The sequence below is a fragment of the Pezoporus flaviventris genome, unplaced genomic scaffold (genome assembly GCF_033815535.1).
Source record: "Pezoporus flaviventris isolate CSIRO_AGI_PZ_B2104156 unplaced genomic scaffold, CSIRO_AGI_Pfla_v1 ptg000213l, whole genome shotgun sequence".
Classification (NCBI taxonomy): domain Eukaryota; kingdom Metazoa; phylum Chordata; class Aves; order Psittaciformes; family Psittacidae; genus Pezoporus; species Pezoporus flaviventris.
The window spans coordinates 6,681,494-6,703,043 of NW_026892761.1; the positions used below are offsets into that span (position 1 = coordinate 6,681,494).

Below are 21,550 nucleotides of genomic sequence, written 5' to 3' on the forward strand. Positions count from 1 at the left end.
GCAAACTGCCAGGGCTGTGAATGAGCCCAGGAAGTCTGTGTTGTGACGAGGGTGTTTCGGTCCCCTGTGCAGCAGAAAGGCATCTGGGAAGATGCATCTGCTGAGGTCAAACCAAAACCAGAACAAAGTTCTGGAGAGCCAAAGCGATGCAGAATCAAGCTGCCTCAGTGCCTGTATTAAAGCGGGTGCTCCCCAGCAATTAGGGATATTATGAAGGCAGATAACCAGAGTGCAGATGATTTCAAAGGGTTTAATTGCTTTCTTCCTAATGACACGGCAGGAAGAGCCCTCTCCCTCTTTCTCCAAACCTCTGGCTCAATGGGAACTTCTCAGCTGGTTTGTGGGGGTCTCAATCTGGCCTAGGAGATGGCAGTGCAGTGGGAAACTCAGCCCTGGTCTGAGCAGTAATGTCCTCAAAGCAGATTCCAGCCCAAAATACTGTGCACAAAGTAAATCAAATGCATTCAATGCTCATTATTTTGAAATCCCTGGGTTTGTACCTTAAGCTGCTGAGTCTTGAGAGCCCAGCACCACGAAAGCAGCATTTACCTGCATGGTCTGCTGTGAGGCATAGGTCCATGCATGGATCCTGGACTGCTCTGCCCCAACCTTCAAGAGCTTCAACAGCTCACAGTGGCCAATGATCAATTCCACAGGTTTTGTATGCACTGAGTGATCTAAGCCTGCCTCAAAGCAGATCAATCACAGTATTTCAATGAAAATTAACAAAGGAATATTTAGGTTAAAACAGCCCAGGGACCATAACCCACTCTACTGAGAGCTTGCATCCCACAGGGAGGTGAGAGCAAAGGAAGGGTTTGCAGCTGAGGTTCTGTGCTGATGACGTGTGGCTGCTCAGGGAGAGGCTGCAGCTGAACCTAGTGGCACCGAGCATCAAGAGAGGATTCTCCTTCACCTCTGCCCAGCCAAGCACGTCCACCTGCATGGACCAGAGCTGGGGCTCTGCCCTGCCTCTCCCCTCCTGCTCCCAGCTGCGCTGCTGCTCTGGCTTTTCACAAGCAGAAGTTTCCAGAGATGCCCTTTGACAATGGCAGCCTCCTTCTCCACTGCACAGAAGCAGAAATTCAGGTATTCAGGTGCTAACGTACAGCCTTGCTGCAGCAGAAATGCAGCCAGGAATGCAAAGTCTTGCTGCAGCCACTTCGCACTATGTATCTGCAGCTAGGAAACCAAGCCTGAACTGATGTGGGTATGCATACCACAGAAACACCCATCTCCTTTCCCAGGTGCTTTCCCAGGTTGTCCCAGCATACATCCCAACCTCCCATGCAGGCAGACAGCCAGACTGTCACAAACACATTTCACAGCCCACTCAGAGCTCATAAAGCCACAGAGGACTCAGCTCCCCCCAGTTTCCCTCTGATAGCCAAACAGTTTATCCAAACAGAGCATCAGAACGTGGGGGACTTCAGCTCCTTTCTAGGCTTGGCCAGGTCTCTGCTGGGGGGCCAGAAGTGCCAGTGATTCCTGGAGGATGCTGCACTCTCCTAAAAGACAGAGGAAGGAGCACCACAGAGGCAGGTGACTGAGAAAGACTGGTGCAGTGAGCAGGATGGGGACTCCAGCTGAGCCCCAGGGAGAGCAAGGGTGCTGGCAGTGGTGCCCTACTACAACACCAGCCACAAGAGCACTTGGGCTTCTAAGCCCGTTCCTGTGAAGAAGTGGCTCCAGCTCCCTGTGTCCATCTCCTGGCGTGACAAAGAGCTTGCAGCTCTCAGGAGGCTGACGGCGTTAGAGCTAGGCTTGTTTATCTGATGTTCCTACAGAGTAATATCAAATCAGACTGCAGTTTATGCCAGGGGAGGAGGAAAGCGGGAGCTGGAAAACGTCCAAGCTTTAAAGCGTTTTATTCTAGCTTTGACATTGTTTGAAAGAAGAACAACGTTGTGTTGATAAATATTAATGGAGAAAAGGATTAAACAGAAGGGTAAAATGAAGAGGAAACATCGTACCGGCCTTTGAGGACAAGCATCTCTCTTCAACACAGAACTGCCCCGGATCGTGGCCACAGGACAACAAAATCCTCCGCAGGCCCAGTTCTGCCCCGTGGAGGGGCAAGGAAAGGGAGATCCTTACCCGACATCACCGAGGGGACGCGGGTTTGGGGTGTCCCCAGCGCCGGGGCCGGGCTCGCTCCTCCCGCAGCCCGCCGCCAGGGGGGGCCTTGGGACCGCGCTGCCGCCAGCACCGGGCCCGCAGCATCCCCGGGCCCCGCAGCATCTCTGGGCCCCGCAGCATCCCCGGGCCTCACCGCGGCTAGGGCCCGCTCGCAGCTCGGAGGAGCTGGGGGCCACCCCGCTCAGCTGAGCGCTCCCCACAACGGCCGGCCCATTGCAGAGCATCTCCCAGGCCCTCCTCTGAGCTGCTCAGGGTCTCCTCCACGCCCGGTCCCCAGCCCCGATGCTCCCAGCCCCATCAGCATGCCGGCCTGGGGCGAGGGGACCAGGTCAGGGTCCTGTGTAGCTCTGCCTCACTATTCCTCCTCCTCTGGGTGGGACGGGACCTGCGGGCACAGCTCCTCATCAAGGTGGGAGCGCTAATTGCTCTCCCCGACTGCACTGCTCAGCCCGGATTCTGGGTTGCTCTGAAGCTCTTGCTTATTTGCAGCCTGTTGAAATCAAGGCTGCTCTCACCCACCTCAGGTTAGGTCTGAGCTGTATCTCTGCAGCTTTTCCTTTTTACCCCATCCCTGGGATTGTCCGGCTCGCAGAGGTTTGGCAGGAGGGCAGCAGATGCAGCCATCCTGTGTGCTCCATAGGTGGGGTGCAGCCCCTTCGCAGGGTGTGTGGTTGCTTTCATTGGCAACGACCACCTCAGGCAGGGAGGCAGAGAGCAGCTCGGTGGGGATTCACTCAGGCAAAAGCTGACCTGTGTTCAGGTAACTCCCCTGCTCCCCTCGGGCAGAGCCCTCAGCTCCCCATGCGCCCAGTGCCAGATGGAATCACTGCTCATTGAGCTGCTGTAAACCCTGGCTCCTTGACTCCCCTCTACATGGGCTCTAAGCCCCAATAGAAATAAGCTCTGTTAAAGACAGGTGGCTCCATCCCCCTCTGGGCTCGGCTGGCTCTGGGGTTATGGCATCTCCAGGCTGCTCAGTCACCTGTGAAGAGTTTCCAGCAGCTCTGAATTATAAATGAATTTGCTTCTCCAAATGAAGGTTTCTGCTCAGGCTCAGGGATTAGGTCTCAGCCATGTGCTGGAGACAGTTACTGGTAACAAAGCCTCCATACATACCCAGCGATGGATCCCAAGCCATCACCCCCGTAACATGATTAGCTGCCTAAATGCAATCAGAGAGGGAGCAGTGCTGGGACAGGAGTGGGGAGGCTGGATATTGGCTGCCCAGGAGTGATTCCTGGGCAGCACAATATTGGCTGCATCATCCCCAGCCTGCCTTGAGGGGAAATGCAGACTGCAGCATGGCCGAAATGTGGCTGCAGAGACTGCGCTGAGGCCGTAGATTTACTGTGGTGCTCTCAGGGATGCACTGCCTGTCCCTGACACCTCCCAGAGCAGAGCAGGGGAGGGATGATCCACCTCATCCGGCCAGCAAGTCACGGGGCACCACCACAGCTCACGTTGGTCCCAGAACAAGACACTTATCACAAGGTTTTATGGCGGGGGAAGCATTCCTGTTCAATGGGAACTCGCTGCACCAGTGAGCTCCCAGCAATGGAGTCGGTTGTGCAAGAGAGTCCTGGACGTGGCCATGCATTCCTGGCCTTTAGAAACTACCCCTGCGGCTCGGGACGGCACTTACAAAGCTGATTTCCCAACTGGATGTCCAAGCATCCCACAGCTCTCCCAGGCTGACCAGCTCTGCCTGTTTGACCCAACCACCCACCCACCCATCCTGTATCCCCACCAGTGCTGGAGCGGGTGGCATCTGCCGTGTCAATGAGGGTAAAGGAGCAGTCCCAGCGCCTGTGGCTCACAGGGCAGTGTTTGCTCTTGCTTCACCCAGGTGATTGTTATTTTTTCCTCTTTGCTGTTCTCTTATCCAAGAGCAAATCGCAGGCACACACAGTGCCATCACCACTGATGGAGAGCCTGGGGGCCATGGCATGGACCGGCCCCTGCGGCACTGCTCATTGCTCCTCACACAACACAGCCTGCAAGCCCAGATCAACACTGCCCAGCCCTGGCCTGATGCCCTCCTGCAGCCAAGCTGCCACACAGGAGCAGGGCTGGGGGCTCTCCTGCCCCCCAGGGAGCACAGGAAGGGGCTGCCATAGCCCAAGGGATGCCCTAATCCCTGGAGGACCATCACCAAGGCTCCTTGCCCCAGTGGGTGCTGCTGGGGGCACAGCAGGGCAGCCGGTTGGCAAAGGGGACACCCGGGGTGGTGAGAGAGAAGATGCTAAGGGCAGGCAGCAGTGCAGCAGATATTGCCATGGGGCTGAGCTATTGCTACTGATCGTGGGAGAGGAGTGGGGCAGCCCTTGGCTGTCTACCTGGGAGAGTCTTTGAGAGGGAAGGGGTTCTTTGGGCAGCCCTCCCCAGCAGGGTTTACTGAGGGCAGGTGCCTGAAACCCACAGTTAATCCTCCATGAGCCCGCTCCTCCTGCCCCCTTCTCCCCTCACCTCTTGCCTAACAAGAGTCCTTCTTAAATAACAGTCAATATTGTCACACTGCTCACCTATGGGAAGAATAAGTACCAGGGGACACCTTGCCCTTCCCATGGGAAATGTGCCTGGAGCAGCAAATCCCCAGGCTCAGGGGGCCATGCCCAGTGGGAGCAGCATCCTTCCCTCTGTGTGGGGAGAGGCCAACACAAGAGCCACAGCACCTTGGCAGGAAGCTCGAGCACAGTGATTCATGGCCCTGCCTCCTACCCACCTGCTCCAGGGAGGAAATCACTAACCCTGAAAGGGAAGAAACTCATTTTCATAGCCCCATCTTTAGTTACAAGGGTGCAGCCACCCCTGCTCTGGTGCCTATAAAAAAACCACCTCTGGCAGGAAACATTTATGCTGCATGAATCCTTGGGGGTAAAAGGTCATTATGGCTTCTGTGGTATTTATCTGATGTTTGGAGAAAGCCTCATTTCTAGAGCAGGTGCTCCAAAGGGGAAGGGATGGGTGCAAAGCTTCATTAGCCTCTGCCGCTCCACAGCTCACATGGGATGGGTGCCATAAAAACATAGGTGAACAGGACAGAAACTCCTGCCCCAAGCTCCTGCCCAGCCTATCCAGCAGTTCCTGGACAGGGCACCCGCCCCAGGGCTGCTCCAGGTGGGCTAGGATGCTCGAAGCCACAGGTGCCCTGTGGTCCAGCTGCATCCCAGGCCATTGCAGGTAGGTTTATTGTGCCACATGGAGATGAAGGGGAGAAAGAAGTGGGAGGAAACACCCTGCTTTGGTGGCTCTTCCTTTATGCACTCTGCATAAAAACTTGAGGATTTTGCACTGCAAAGGCTGAGCTGTTTTCCAGCCTGAGCAGGGAGCCCTCTGCTCCACAGACATGGGGTGCTCAAGAGGAAAGCCTCAGCACTACCATAGCTGGTAGCTGTGCCAGAGCTACAGTGCCATGCTGGGCCCTCGCAGGGCTCTTCTCTTGGGCACCATCCTGGCACAGCCCATGCAAAAAGGGGCTTGCTCCCAGCTCTTTCTTTCACAGCTGGCCCAGTGCGATGGTCCCATGAACAGCTGAGATGAGAGCTGGAAGCTTCCCTAACCCTTCCCAGTTTCCCTGCACTGGGCAACCCCAAAGTTCTGTGTGCACCCATCTCCTCCAGCCCCTGCAGGGGTGATGCAGGCAATGCAGCCCCCACAGGTAGGGTGCACCCATGGAGGAACACAGCCACGGAGGAACACAGCCCTGACCCATACTGGGGTCAGGGAATCCCAACAGCTCCCAACCTCACTCCTGCAAGCACAGGGGGAAGCAAGGCCATTGTCCTCAGGGTGGTGGCAGTGGCTGGAAGGATCCTGCCATCCCACAGGCTCCAGCCAAGTGCCATGGGTGGGAGGAAGATTCCCAGAAGACAGAGAGCTAAATAAAGGCAAGGCCTGGAACAACCCGGGCTGCCAGTTATTTATTCTAGCATGCCTGCATGCTGCCCGGCAGGAGAAAGGTATTTTAGAGCTGCCACAAGGACACTTGTCTGTGTGCCTGGGTTTATTGATCAAAAATCTCATCTCCAGCCCTCCCCATCAACATCTTTGAGCCCTGCACCACCTTCAAGCCAAGTATCTTCCTAAACACACCTCCCTCAAAGCAGCCAGCCCCTCCATCACTGAAGCAGATGCTTGGAAAATAATAAGAGTAATAAGAGGGTAATAAGAGCTTAGGGAGCAACCCCATCCTGCACTCAGTTTGCTTCTGGCCAGCCCTAATGAGACATTTCTAACCAGGGCTCACCTTTCTCCACTCAAACTTCAACCAGCACTTACCTCCTATGGCAAAAAAGCACCCCCCAACCTCCTACAAGAACAGCAACCAGTGCACTCTTTGTTCTCGAGTATGTATTTTTTACTGAAAAAATCATTCATAAATTAACAAATACAAAAATGTACAAACACATGGGTAAATAAATGCAATGACACAAAGGATTGCTTTGCTGAGAAGTGTGTGTGTGTTTTCAAACACTAGTCTTCAGTGCAAAAACGTCCCCCTGGCACCTCTTACAAACAGAACGGTAAGCTCGAAAGCCATGACGATGGAAAAGCTACTTTAGAGTTTAAAGCCACTTCTGATGGTGAGCGACCCGAAGCGCGCGGCTGTTGCTCTGACGGCACCTCCTTCAGAGGAGCAGAGCTTTACAGACAATTATTAACTGTCAAGAAATAGTTCTGCAAATAAAGCCCACATGGCTCATTTGAGAGAAAAAAAGAAGAGAGAAATCAGCATTGAACAGGACCTGCCCTGCAGCGGGGCTGAGCGACGGTGGGGACACGGAAGGGGTGAATGAGTGGCCTTGTTGGATTTCAGCTGCCAGAGTATGTACAGGTTCTCCTTAATGCGAGAATTTCTTACACCATAACAGCACATGCGCTCGACAGTATGTTTTTAACAGTTACATTTACTATACAGTATTTGACATAGCTGATAAGATTAACAGTGCACATTTTCAGATATTCCACGTTTTATAAAAGGGGGGGGGGAATCCAACGTGATTAGAACAAAGGAACTATGAAGAGGGATGCTGCTGGGGGGATGGACCCTTTCGTGCCAACCGTAGAGTGCATTTCTGAGCAGAGGTAACAGCTTTTTGTTCAACACAAGGTGCGATGGGTGTCAGGTACACATCGAGGGCTGAGGATCCCGACTAAGGTAGTTTAAACACCTACTCACACACACATGCATGATTCCTGGGGTAGTGAACTTGGACTGGTTGAAATACATTCCTTGTTTGAAGCACCATTAAACAAAGACAGATTTCTAGCAAGGTCTCAAGATGAAAGAAGAGAGGAGCAGAGCAACGCGGGTTCAGCATCTGAAAAGGGTCCACGTGAATTAGAGATCGAGATTCAGAAGCAAAAGTCTTTATTGCTATATGCGCCATCAAAAGCAAATCCTCACCTCTGCCTACAAATAACCAGGTTGAATCCCCTCAGGAAATGAGTTTAAAGCACATGTAAATTCAAAGACTTTAAAACCTAAGTTACAAACTTATCAGCACTTTTCAAGGGCAGGCTTGCTGTCCTCTCATACTGGCCGATAAGGATCTACACAAGAACTCGTGTTTTCTAAACTAATGTCTTCTGGATACAGGTTAGGAATGCCCTGGGCAGTCACACCCACAACAGATGCGTATGGGGATCATACGTCCATGGAACTGAGAAAACAATGTAAACCATGAGAAGGAAACTGAAGGCAAACAACGCAATTAAAAGAAAGTTAAAGTACTTTGGAGGTTAAGTACCCACCGCTCTTATGTATAAACACAAATTAAAAAGCAACCCCCAATGTATTTACTTTTAAGTCAGAGAGGTCCAGTAAAAGTGACTGTGTTGGTCTGTGTAAGGACTGGATTGAGTGTCAGTGGGGAGGAGAGCCCGGAGCCCAGCTACCCACAGCAGCACAGGACAGGAGGGGATGGTAGATGGGAGAAGGCAGGGGGCACTCCAGTTTGGATGGGTATCAGACCAAGCTCCCTGGTTCCCGGTCCTCATGTTTTCACTAGCTTGATGCACGTGTCCTTCATTTCTCTTGCTCCCACTAACCTGTGACAACCTGCCCCATGGGCTGCGCCTGTGCCAGCGCTGCTGTGCCGATGGCGATAACCAAGTGCACTGCCTGGCTCTGACAGCACCTTGGTGTGCTGCTGGACTTGCACACTAAATACAGACTAAAACAACTTCTAAAACTGTACTATTATGTTGTAGGAGCACTAGTAGGGTGCTGTTGGGCTGGGGAAGGCTCAGTGCCCCATCCCAAGAATGGCACATGGGCAGGAGCGGCCAGCACAGGGGCTGCGCTTCCTGTGGCAGCATGGATGTGAGCTCGAGCAGTCTGCCAAGCTCACACTTGCCATCCATGGGGTAGAGAGCAACAGGCAAGAGGTTTTATCCCATATGGCTTTTGGATTCATTTGCACATCATGTTGCAGAAGTGACAGAAAGGGGAGGTTTACCATAAATATTCCCATTTCCTCACTCTCCCTGGAAAAAGCCACCCGCATGGTTTCTGGAATGAGCGATGACATGGCTGTGTTTCTCATCTGCTACACTGGAAAGTTTAGGGCCCTGTCCCACAGACATTTCTGCATATGCACATATTTAGTCATGCAAGCAGCCTCACTGGCTTAAAAGGGAACACCTTGTACAAGTACAGTGATGCACACACAAGTGTTTGCAGAAATCAGGACTAAAATGAGTGACCGTATGTAAACCTCTAGCTTGGATTTGAGCCATAGGAGAAAAATTAAAAGGGGCAATTTACACAGCATATTTACACTTACACTTCTTTAAGAAGCGATTCTGTTGTATATACTTCAAGCAGGTCATTTAAAAAACCCCACAGACATAGAAGAATGATATCAGAAGTCATTTGATCTCCCGCTGGGGCAGCTGCTGACTGAATCGCTCCCGACGTTCACTATGGAGAAGCTGGAGTCCCTCAGCTGAGCTGCTTCCCAGAGGAGAAAGCACATCTGAGGTGAGTCCCAGTGCCAGAGATTGCTGGAGGAGGAATGTGGAGGAGACAAGAGCAGCAGGCCAAACCGTTGTCCTGAAACCCAGAAAGCAAATGGCGGAAGAAAGAGACTGCTGAGCTTGCTGCATGAGTATCGGGCTGGATTGGTACAGCTAGGGCAATTTGTGCGTGCACTTTCAGCCTTATTCTCCAAAATACTGTGATCCTTCATTAGACAAAGTGTTGCTTGTCCTCGATAACCCTTGGAAAAGGAAGTCTAGCGTGGTGCTTTCGTGGTGAAGGGCAGAGCAAAGTTATTTTCTCCTCTCAATATTCGGTCACCAGAGCCAGCTCCGGTGTCAGGTTAACAGTGATGTTCTTATACAAGGCGTCATACGTGACGTTTGGAAAGTAGTTCAAGTTATTGAGGCCGTCCAGGGCTTGTCTTTCTTTTGACTTCCTCAGCAAGGCATACCTATGCAATGAGAACCAGAGTCCAGAGTCAGTTCCACATATCCCACAGGCCTGCGAGGTCCTTCCAATGCTACTAAAACACCCTTTAACAGTCAGTCCCAACAGCAGCTACAAAACAACAGATTTCAGAGCCCTTAATAAAGATAAATGTCACATTTTCTACATTGAGTATCTACATTAAATGCCCCAAAGTTTAGAAAATTACAGTCCATCACTTGATGAAGAGCAAAATGCTCTGTCCCGCCAGCATCCAGCTGTAAAAACAACCTCTAACTTCAGCCCAAGGCCTGTGGGTCTCATTCCTAGAAGGGGGGTGAGCTCAGGGGGTCCTGTTGAACCCTCACCACAAAGCAGATGAGGGGTGATGTGGACCTTTCCATTTTTTAGCAACTGGATCACAAACAAGAGCAAAACTAAATGGTTTTAGTCAGGTGATAGGGGACGAGGAAGTAAAACTAGAATAATGATGATTTGGGGAAGGAAACTGCAGCTGGTACACAAGAACAGCCTCAACCAAATTTAGGGGCAGCATGATGAGATGTAAGGGCTAAGGGTGGGGGGGAAACAAACTAAAATAAGCACAGACATAGGCAGCACCAGGGCAAGAGGGAACTGAGCTGAGACAGGGAAGGGATATGCCAGGAGGAAAAGGAAGATGCTGGCTAACAGCAAAGAGGGAAGTGCCAAAGCCAGTTTCAAAGAAGTCACAGCATCAGAACACAAGCAGGACACTTGGTGTCTTGGTGAACACTTTTCTCCTCCATGGATGAGTTTTGGGTCTCCCTGCTTGGGTGGGAGAAGCAGCAGACTTCCAGATGGCAGCAGCTAGCACTTGTCCATGGCTAAGGGCAGAGCAGAGGGGAGCAGAGATTTCAGGAGGCACAACTCAGAGAATTATCTATTGCCAAACCTTGCCTAGGCTGGGTGTCAGGCTCCAGAGACAGCAGTGGAGGCAGAAGCACCCAGTGGCACAGGTATCAGCCTCACCGGGGAGAACCATTGCCTTGCTCATCTTCACTGCAGATCCCTCCCTCCTGCAGCACTGACCCACAAATCCTGCTGACATAGGACTAGAGCTCCTGCCCAGGGTCAGGAGGAGACCAGGGAAGCATCAGGAACAAGTGCTCAATCCACTGCACTGCCAGCCTTCCACACCTCAAGGGTTTGACCACATATACAGCTTTTTAAGCCAAAACCAACTTCTGTTTCAAGAGTGAAATGAGAGAAGCGTCTCTTATTCTGCTTGCACTCTGACAGAAATGAAAACTAGGGCTAAAGATGACATAACCTCAAATGGAAACTCCCTGAAACGAGTCTTCTGTAAGAAGAGACCAGCAGACAGCTCAAATGGTATCTGCAACATAAACCCTCCCTGCTGCCTCTTCTGCCAGCAGCAGCCCGGAGCCCCTCTGCAGAACAGAGCTTGCACTGTCCAACAGCTCATCACACGAGAGTCAATTCCTGCAGCTGATTGTAAAAAAGGTATTTCTCTGCTGATGAGTTTTCAAAAGACTCAAATTCTACCAAGGTTCCCAGTCATGCAACCAACCTCTGCACCCTCCAAACAACCATGTGAACAAAGGGGTCAGGGCCCTCTGGAAAGCTCCAAAGAGAACATAGCTTTTTGAGAGAAAAGACTAAATGCACACAGTACTTGTGCTCCTTAGGCACAGGGGACAGCCACGGCTCCTGACGGATGTCCAGAGTCTTGCAAAAGAGCAAAGCCTGAATTCAGGGGCCCTGTACACCCACCCTGATTTGGGGCCAACAGGCAGGAACAGAAGAATGGAGAGGGATGAGTTGCTCCATCTCAGCACTGCAGTGGAAGTGTGTCGGAGCTGCTGCCATCTCCCTGCTTGCATACACCATCATTATAGAATGGTTTGGGTTGGAAGGGACCTTAAAGCTCATCCAGTTCCAGCCCCCTGCCACAAGCAGGGACACCTTCCACTAGAGCAGGTTGCTCCAAGTCCTAACAAACCTGACCTTGAAAACTTCCAGGGATTCAAGGACCTCTCATCAGAGGGATACAGGGTATGAAACAGAGAGACGGAGGAATCCAGGCAGCACTCAGTCTCCATCTCCCTGCAGTTAAGTTTCCCTCGTGAGTTAAGGCTGTTACTGCCCTCAAACAGCTGCCTTGTACATGGTACAGATTCTTTGCAAAGAGCTTTGGGATTCTTAAAAATAATGTACTTGCCTTCCTAGGAACTGCACTTCTCCTCGATGATGGTGGGGAATTGATTTGTATTTCCCTGTGTCTCCTTCTGGTCGAGTTACCGAGTAGCCTGCGTACTGCACTCTGCGTTAGAAAGGGGAGGAATAAACAGAACATAGGAATCAGTCATTGCACTTGCTGTGTCATCAGCACTTGCCAGGGCTGCACAGTTCATGCGCACGGGGCTCCAACAGCAGCTTTGCCTTTCCACCCAGCAGATAAGCTTATCCTTATGCAAACCTCCCCATTCCAGCCTGGGCCCCGGGCAAGTCACACTTGGCACCTCCAAGCTTCAGCTCAACAAAGATCAGCCTGAGCTCAGCAGTGTGGGATACTGCAGACAGAGACAGTAATTTCCCAACCAGCACTTCTCTGTTTGCTTCCCATGTACTGCCTGGAGCAGCCACTGCTCCCTCCGAGACACTGCAGCTGGGCTGGCTCACAGAACCACCTTCAGAAGCAGAGCTCAGGCAAGAGCTCCCATACCTGTTCCAGAGGTCATCATCTTCACCGCCCCAGCCCCAGAAGGCATTAGGGAAACCGTTGATCTTCTGAAACTGCTCAACAGTCAGGCCGCTCACCCCACCGAAGAACTCGTTGTAAGGGAGCCTAAGTAGGAAAGAAGGGGTTAGGGCAAAGCCCACCAGGGCTGCAGCTCTCCCGCCTGCAACGGGGGAAGCCTGAGCTGTGAGGATGCTTTCTTCTATTGCCCTCTCATGCTCACTTCACACAAAGCCCCAGAAGCAAACAGAGATTAGTCTTTCCCTTTAAAGAACCAGAATCTAACACTGGCCCCTTAGCTGTTATGGTAGTGGGGAGGAAGAACAGTGCTTACAGATACATGTACTTATCCAGCTTGGCTGCAAAGTGCCTCGGCATCTGTCCACACCCATAATAGTTACGGTCATTTTCTGGTATGTGGTCCACATCGTGAAAGATGAGACAGTCCCAATCCAAGTCCTTCATTGCTTCCCGAAAGCCAACGTTGAAGAGCATGGCACGGTTAAAGGGTTGGTTTCCAGCCTAGGAGGGAGAAAGTTCCTTCTCAAGAGAAGTCCCGTGCAGTTCGTGCTCTGCATCTGCATTCTCAGCCTTGTCTAGAAAGCTGCAGAGGGCAACCAGCTCCCACACTGGTGCCACAAAAGCAAATGATGTATTGGGACAGACTGGCAAGACCAACCAGGACTTAAGTGTTCAATTTTGCAGGAGCAAAAATAAAGATGCTAAAGTCCTATTACGTGGATGCTTAAACAAAACAACCCATTTTTGATCCATCTTTTTAAGATGAACTAGATATGGAGAAACATCTACTGGGCGGATGAAGCCAGACAGCAGAAGTGACAGGTTCACATACACATCAGATGACTGCCTTATGTTTTACATTCATGAAGGTCATCTAGAAACTGGGCACACAAGAATTGCCTAACTCTGGTCAAGCCATTTCTGTGCCTATGGGATGCTCCACAGCACTACTTCAGATATACAAAAATAGCACACTATTTAAACTGCAAACACCTGGATCACAGTTGCCTTTTTAAAAAACACCTGCTCCAATACAGGATTAACAAAAAAAACAAAACAAAATTATCAATTTTTTACGTAACTTTTTAGGTAAAACCAGTCATTTTGGGTCACACCTCTCAGCTGTGCCACTTTTATGCAGAATGGGACAACTTCCACATGGCAACATGAACCCTGAACCTGCCAAGGGTCAAATGATGTGATCTGGCAGGTAACCTCCTTGGCACACAGCGCAGAGCTACGCCTGCAGCTTTGGCAGGCACATCTTTAGCGCAGCACATCCGTGCCCCAGCGGCTGCTGCTCCAGCCCCCCAGGGCTCACTCACTTGTTCCACGACGTAAAAGGCGAACTGTAAACGTTGCCGCTGCAGCATGGGAATAAGGTGCCTGAAGAGGACAGGAAGATGCTCGTATCGATTGCGGAATGGGATCAGGATCGCCACCTGACAGGGAGAGGACACGGCTCTTACTGCACCGAACCAGCTACTCCTGCTGCCGAGCAACCCTTGGGACTGGCTGGTGTGGTGTTACAGGAGCAACACTAACCATGGTGTCTCAGCTGTGCCATGTAGGGCTGAGCAGCATGAAACCCTTCCAACCTCCACAACATGGATTTCCTAGTCACTTTGGGGGAAGCTATTGCTTTGGGGAAATTCAATGCAACCTTGAGTGGAAGGGAGACACACAGCTCCCCACCTCCATTGCTTCTGCCCATGCCAAGACCTGCTACCACGCTGCCCTAAGCCACCTTCCTCTGCGGTCAGGAGTCTCCCACACTGCCACCTTGCCTCCCTGGGTCAAATCCCACCCAGGATAGGGCAGCAGGGGCAACGGGAGGGTCAGCAGCAGGGAAGCAGGGAGGAGCTTGTTGCCTGGCTCCTTCATAGTCCATGCAGAAACTCAGAGCTGACTCATGCATCACTAAAGCAGCCCTTGAATTCAGTGTTTCCTCCCTAGGCACTGCAGCTCCACACTTCAGAGATCCTTATATTCATTACTCTGAAGCTGCAGTACATCAGAGATGTTCCCAGTAATGTCTTTCCACCCCCACCCAGGACTCTCTGTTCCCCTGTGCTCAACAGTGACATGGGGCTGCCCAGCTCCCCACTACCTTCCAGCGAGGCAGGCAGTCACTCGGCTTCCAGTGGCCTCCCAGCTTGATGGAAGGGTCTTTTGAGAAGAACTGGTGGATATCCTCCATCGTGATCTCGCTCATATTTACATCAATGGGGCCCTCTGCAACACAGCGGGGAGAAGCAGAAGAGGGGGTCAGGAACTGCTGTGGTCCTGAGGCAGCTTGTGCCTGCTTGGGACAGAACATTGCTGCACCCCTGCCCTCTAGCCCCACCACTGAATGCAGACAGCCTCTTCTTTTCCCAAGCACCAACAAAAATGAATAGGAAATGCTGCTGGCATGACTTGCAACACCTTCATCTCCTCAGCAGATGGGCTCTGCTCAGCCTTGCGACTGCTGTTGCAGTTCTTCCATCAGAGACCCGCACTGGCCAGGGCACCCTTCTACACCTCCATACAGTTTTCCAGCACACACAAACCCCCACACCTGAGCAGGGAGCCCAATTTTCCACTGCAATTTTGCTTTGGTGGAAGCATTTCTCCCAGCTGCAGTTCCCTCTGGGGTGGATCCAGCCCCGTGTCCTGCACCAGCCCCTCCTCAGCTGTACCAGGACAGCTCAGAACTGGAACCAGCAGCGCTGCCGAGGGGGCACCAGTGCCCCTTGAAAAGGTCTGGCGAGCCTCTGCACCAGCTCACAGTGTTTGCCAATCAAGGGGCTCCTGCTTCGGCATCGAGACCTGCCTCCAACAGAGCAGGGATTAGTGTGAGTGGGTAAACAATGAGTTTCCAGGAGGGGACCAGGCTCCAAACAGCACTCTCATTCATCTCCAGGAGCTGGCAGGGAAAGGTGCAATGCTGGTGAGCTGGGGAATGCCACAATGTGCCCTCTGAAGCCATGGGGAGCAGGAAAGGGGTACAAGGCCACTGGGATGCTACTCACTCATAGAAGGGAGCCTCTCAGGACAGGTGTGGTTGGGGAAGTAGGTAAAGTCTTCAGGAAGAAACGTTGTGGCTTGCAGAAAGGTGTCATTGTGGTTCAGGTCAAGAGGATAATCTGGGGGATGGGGAACAAAAAAGGGAAGATTTAAAACAAGTTTACTTTTGATCTGCAGGTCTTTGTTATTTCCAGCCACCTCCTTGTGTGAGCAGCCTGTAAATGCATCCATGGCTGAGGATGTCCCCAGCAGCATGGGGTGTCCCCGTGCAGCATGAGCTCTATCTGGACCTGCAATTCAGGCTTCACATTTTCTGACCTAAGGAAGAACTTTCAATGTCACCTTTAGGTATCACAAACAGCTCAAAGCAAAGGAGCACATGGCACTTGGAAGGAAAAGCTACTTGGCACCTTGTCCCTGAAGGACCACGGCACAGTGAAAGGGAACATGCTCCTCCAGTGGGTCTTTTCCAGGTCTCAGTGCCAGTCAGGAGGCAGGGAAATCCTGCCTTCCATCCTCCTCAAAAGATCAATGAAAACGATCATGTTACACACAGCCTCTCCTCCAGCTTGTATTGTGCAAGAGCAGAGGAGCCCAGCACAGCATACTTCCATATTTCTCCAGTACCACCATTTCTCTGCATCCTTTTTCCTCCTGGGCAAAACCCTTCCAGCCTCTTACACCTGTAAATGTCTTCAGGAGGTTTTACATTACTGTAGAAAGCAGAAGTTCATGGTTAAGTTGCAGCTTTGCATAACGCATCCTAGTCAAGCACGACTTCATTTTAGGCACTAGAGTTAAGTTCCCTGCACCAGCTGCTACAGAAAGATGCTGCCTCTCCGCTTTCTCCAAGCATCAGGTGCTTAGCAGAGGGTTGGCCTTTAGATCCACAGCACCAGCACCAACCTTACACCCTGCAGAGGTCCTGGAAAGCAGCCATTTACAGCTGAGCCACCCAGTCCCATCACAGGCAGCTACCAGAACAACGTGCTCTCGTCCTTTCCAACTACCCTGACATGCGCAGGCATTCCTGCAGCAGCTAGCTGCAGAAGCACGCCATGGGGCTGACAGTCACCATGCTAATTCAAAGCAAGAACAGCCCTGGTTTCTCATGGGCATAGAACAAACCAGGTGGTTTTCAGGCACATGGAGACAAAAGAAGGTCTAGTGTCCACCCCATCATACACTGAGAGCTGTCCAGGTAGCTCTGCAAAGCCTTGGGCACAAGGATTGCAAGTGACCCATCAGTAAACAGTCAGGATGGAACTGGATGATCTTAAGGTCCTTTCCAACCCAAACCATTCTATGATTTACAGGAGGTAGCCAGATTCAGTTATTTTACTGAACCAAGTGTGAAATTCAGTTTTTTTTTCTTTTACCCAGCAGCTATAACCTTTCAATTCATCTCACACTTAGTTTCAACAACATATTGATAGCGAAAAGGTTTCACATATTTCATCCCCAGAGCAATTTAATAAACCCAGAATTACAGTGTAATGAGGTGAATGAATCTGCTAAGATTAAGAGACCAAGTCATATGTAAGGATAGAGACATTTAAGTCATTGCATAAGCACAGTATATTTTCCATAGCAGAAAGGGTGCTGCATTTAATAGCCACATTAATGATATATCAAGAAAAAATAATCTAATGACAATTTCATCCTTTAAAGCAAAGCAGGGAGGGTTGCCTTTACCTGCAAGGTCAAGAATCTTTCATTTAAATCAACTGGGGCAAGTCATTGCTGGCCTGATATTCCAGCTTGCTTTATTGTGCTAGTAATCACATCATTAATACTGCTTATTCATGCTAATAAGTGGTACACAAACTATTTCAGACTCAAGATGGACTTCTAAACAGAATCTAAGGGCTTTCCAAGTATGATAGATAATGTTTTGGATGCTTGATACTGCTCTGTATTTTAATCACCAGATTCCCATTAAATCCCTAACACTAGAGCATGCTCTCAATACTTAGCCCAGCAGATGATGTACAGTGAAGCTCAGCTCCCCCTTTTTGCACCAAGGGCTGCCTTTTTTGCTTGCAAAAGCACAGAAGGGATCCCTCTTGGCTCACTGAACAGGAAACCTATTACTGCATCTATTAGCAAATGCTGGAAAAGTTATAAATTACTTCCTCATTTTAACACGAGAGGAAAAAAGCTAAGGGCAAAGAATAAATGCAGATGGATGGGGACAAGCGCCCTGTGCTTGGTCACCTTGCCATTCACAGTGGGGTACTGCATTTTTAAGGAATCTGCCAGAAATTAAGGTCCCAGGAGGACACATGCACAAGGCAGCACTGCACAAAGAACAGCACACATGATGTATGGGAAAGGTTGCAGCTCAGAAAGCATCAGCCTCCAGCTTCCAGTGCTCCCATGCAGCTGGAACAGGGACAGCTAGAGAGGGGCCGCAGTGTCTTCTGCCCAACTGGTTTGTGACCTTTGCCAGATCACTCCCAGCTGCAGCATCCCTGTCCTTCCTCTGCACGCCTCTCCTTGGAAGAGTGGAAGGAATGCAGGGATGAACACCCAGTGCTGCCCACAGGGTAGGACAGGGGCAGCTGCTGGGGCAGTCAATGCCTCTGGCTGGGTCCCCCCTTGCAGCCATACCATGTGGGTTTGCTCTCCTGGCCATTGCACTAGGGAAGGATGCATACACCAAGCAGTGCCACCACTCAGATCCCACCAAGGCTCCTGAAAACAGAGTCAAGGAGGGAAGATACTGATCCTGGTGTTAGTATAATGCTTGCAGCCACAGTGCCATGTGCCTTCCAGATGTCACCAACATCAATCATGTGCCTGCTGCTTTGACCTGCCTGCCAGGGAAGGTCACCGAAGGATGGTGCATATGTCAAAAACATCCTTGCAGCTGGAGTTCTTGGGGCAGGATAGGCATCAGCCCATGCCAGAGCTGGGATGGAGATGAGGCTCAAGCAAAGCCAGTTATTTTCAGTTGCAGCAGTACTGGCATTGCTGACACTAACATGGTAACAACTTCCTTGTCGGCTGCAGGCAGGTTTTTGGAGGTCTCAGAGTCCTGAGGGTCAGGACCACAGCAGAACAGCTCTTGACTCTCATCACCACAAGCAGTAGCACTGGAGTGTCCAACCCTCCTCCCTTCAGGGGCTCAGCCACTTCCTCACCCTGCATCTGCTTTACGCGATGTTTCCAGCCTTCAAAACAGCTCAGAATGGCAGCCCTGGCCAGCTTCAGCAGGGGGAGGAGGTGACCCTGGGTGTCAATCTGTTGTGCAAGTTGATAATTCCCCTCCCGTGCCCATCGCTGGTCAGAGTACAGCTGAACGGGCGGCCACATCACTGCCCCTCGGCATGCTGGGCAGCAAGGACACAGCTCGTGTTTTGCTATTAATTAGGAAATAATCCTGCTCTGTAAAACTCTATCAGCCCCTGCTGAGGAGCCCTCACAGTGGAGGAGCTGAGCTCCCTGATACCAACTGCACCAGCAGGATGCACCAGTGACATGTCAGCAGGGGAGGCGCACGCTTGGTGTCACACCAGCCCAAAGGCAATGCCTCAGCCTGGCTTACGCGGCCATGTGCATTTATGCTTCACGGTACCATATTTACACCAAAACTTGTAACCCTGTTATGAGCTTTGTATTCCGGATGATGAACAGCCTGGGAGTGGGAGCCTGCAACATTCTGCCCAAAGTTTAATGTATTATTTGTGGCACATCTCCAGCCAAGTCATCTCTGTTCATCCTTGCATGGGAAGAGCGAAGCTTATGAGCACAGGCTCCTCCATGTGCACAGAGCCAGAGCTCTGCACATGCATGTGCCTGGGAAGTGACTTTTTACCTATGAAACTGAATTTGAAAGTATTTACCCTCAGACTGGTTGAAGCTAACAAATGGAACTGCTGGAAAGCAATTTCAGCTCAATAGCCCATCGTTTGAGACCTTTCAAGGTTTTTACCCCTTGTCCAAGTTAGAAACATTTGAATTTTATATGTATATAAAGAAAATAATTATGATTAATATAAAGAAATTCTATTCTATTAATATAGTCTTTATACATAGCATATATACACATTAATTATATACATAATAGGCATCTATGTTATTTGTAATATCTATTCATACATATCAAAAATAAAAAGGAAGCCAAAGTTCCCACCCTGCATTTACCAGCACAAATTAATCCCTTCAAGCAAGAGTGGTTCAGGCCAACCTGATTTCCAATGGAAATGGAACCTTTGATCAAAATGACAATTACTCAAGGAATACCTGAGTCATTCACGCTGCTGTTCCTCTTGGCATAGGCACTGCGGACCACCTGCTCGTACACCTGAGCTCCTATTGTTCGCATGTTCTCACGAATCATGATGCCTCGGGCTTGCATCATGAAGAGGTAGGTGTTCACTGCAGGGGAAAGAAAAAAGGAGCATTTCCATGACCATCAGGTTCTGTAGAAAAGAGTCTTCTGCAACCATTCCCTGCCTCCTGCTTGGTTTCAGCTTCCTCCTGCCTGGAGGACCCCCAGGTCACACATGCCTTGGTTATCTGGTGGAGCTAGGAAGAGCACGGACTTGGGAAGCAGAGGTGTAAGGCTATTTAGAAACCCAGCTGGTTAATAACAGGACCATACCCAGCTAGACCTGATGATGCAGACTGTAATGCAGCACTGCAGCTTAAACAACTGTACCTTCTGCTTCCTAACCAGGGAGATTTAATTAGGAAATATTATTATAACAGGAAACCTAAGCTGCAGGCCTGCAGAAGGGCATCCATTCCTAGACTGCAGCACCAAGGGCTGACACTTGCTTGGCAGAGGTACCACAAACCCCATCCCAGTACCAGTCTGAGCACACCAGCAATCCATATGTGCCAGAGCAGGCTGCGTTTTGCAGCACAAGCCCCCTGCTCCGCAGGACCAGCCCCCCCCCCCCCCCCCCCCCCCGGGCAGGTTCCTTCCCCTCTCCTTTCCTGCTGACCCTGTGCCCTGGCACTGCTCCGGCTGAGCCTGCTTAGGTTTCAGTTTAAGCTGACACCCGGCACTGGCAGGGACGGGCCCCAAAGCAAACAGCAGCAAGCACAGCCCTGAGTCACCAGCAGCACCCACAGGGATGGTAGGACTGCCACCCATAGGGACAGGAGGACAGCCACAGCACCCCTGCACTGACATCTTTTAGGCTTAAGAATGAAGGGGCGGGGGGGAATGATTTGAAAATAGGGAGGAGGGGAGATCTAGAAGGCAAATTCTGCACTAGTAATTACAAAAACAGGTCAAAAGACACCCCAGGAGGGATGAAGAGGGCACCAGGCCAAGGAAACAACAGGGACCCATCACAGAGGAGGGCAGCAACTGATGAAATGTCACCAGGAAACATCCGTAACAGGTCATTTCTACAGCAGGCGTACCACAAGATGCAATAGCCCGGAACCAGTGGCTGCCAGCGCCAGGAGGGTGCAGTCATTGCCAGAGTCACCGGGAGCACAGATTAGATAGGACACCTGGGAGGTGTCACCACCACTGGAAAGCAAGGGTCACCCCAAACACCACCCACCGGTACATAGGCTGATGTCCTGGTGTCCTTGCCCTGCTTTCCCCTTTTACACCCACAGCTCGAGCCGGGCTCCAGATGGGCTGCCCACACGCATTTCCCAATCCCAACCGTGTTTTGTTTCCACACAGCTAAGCAAATATTTGAAGAGGCGATGGAGCCCCACGCCGTGCCCAGAGCTCGCACACCATGCCCGGGTCCTGTGCCCAGCCTATCCATGGGGAATCACCACATTTTCAGCAAGAAGGGGATCGGCTGCATGTACTGCTTGGCAACTAAACAGCTTGCAATGAGATGTTAAATGTCATTCGAAGCCCCTCCTTATACGTGTACCCTTCGTGGTAGAGGCAGTGATAGCACCTTAAGCCGGTGGTTACACTGGCAACTAGCAGGGCTGCCTCAGGCAAAGCTGCACCCAAAACCTCTTTGTTCACCCACTGCTTCTGGGGCCAGTTCTGCAACCGCCGGGCTGGTTAGTGACAGCAACAAGATGAATGTGTGCTCTGCTGCAGTTTCCTGGCAAGATCCTGGAGTTGCAATGACAGTGAGAGGCAGAAAGGGCTGCTCCTGCTTGGAAAGGCTGGGAATTTGCTTTAACAGATCCCCAGGGCAGAAGGCTCAAGGAGAAGCTGGCATTTGATGCGGCACTACAGGCCAGAAATGAGTGTAGCTGGAATTCTGCTCACAAAGCCTTACACCCAG

General features: G+C 51.1%; 1 protein-coding gene across 1 annotated transcript in view; it reads right to left on the bottom strand.

Annotated features, from left to right (window-relative positions):
- Positions 1–6,474: 6,474 nt before the first annotated feature.
- The window catches only part of B4GALT5 (beta-1,4-galactosyltransferase 5), a 37,826-nt gene continuing 22,750 nt past the window's right edge, over positions 6,475–21,550 (bottom strand). Inside the window, exons 2-9 of the mRNA XM_061442102.1 lie at positions 19,572–19,706; positions 15,329–15,442; positions 14,425–14,549; positions 13,640–13,756; positions 12,628–12,815; positions 12,279–12,401; positions 11,775–11,876; positions 6,475–9,575 (exon numbers count right to left, since the gene is read on the bottom strand). Of these exons, the coding sequence (XP_061298086.1) occupies positions 9,428–9,575; positions 11,775–11,876; positions 12,279–12,401; positions 12,628–12,815; positions 13,640–13,756; positions 14,425–14,549; positions 15,329–15,442; positions 19,572–19,706 (1,052 nt within the window). The 3' untranslated portion in view covers positions 6,475–9,427. The remainder of the gene's footprint in view (positions 9,576–11,774; positions 11,877–12,278; positions 12,402–12,627; positions 12,816–13,639; positions 13,757–14,424; positions 14,550–15,328; positions 15,443–19,571; positions 19,707–21,550) is intronic.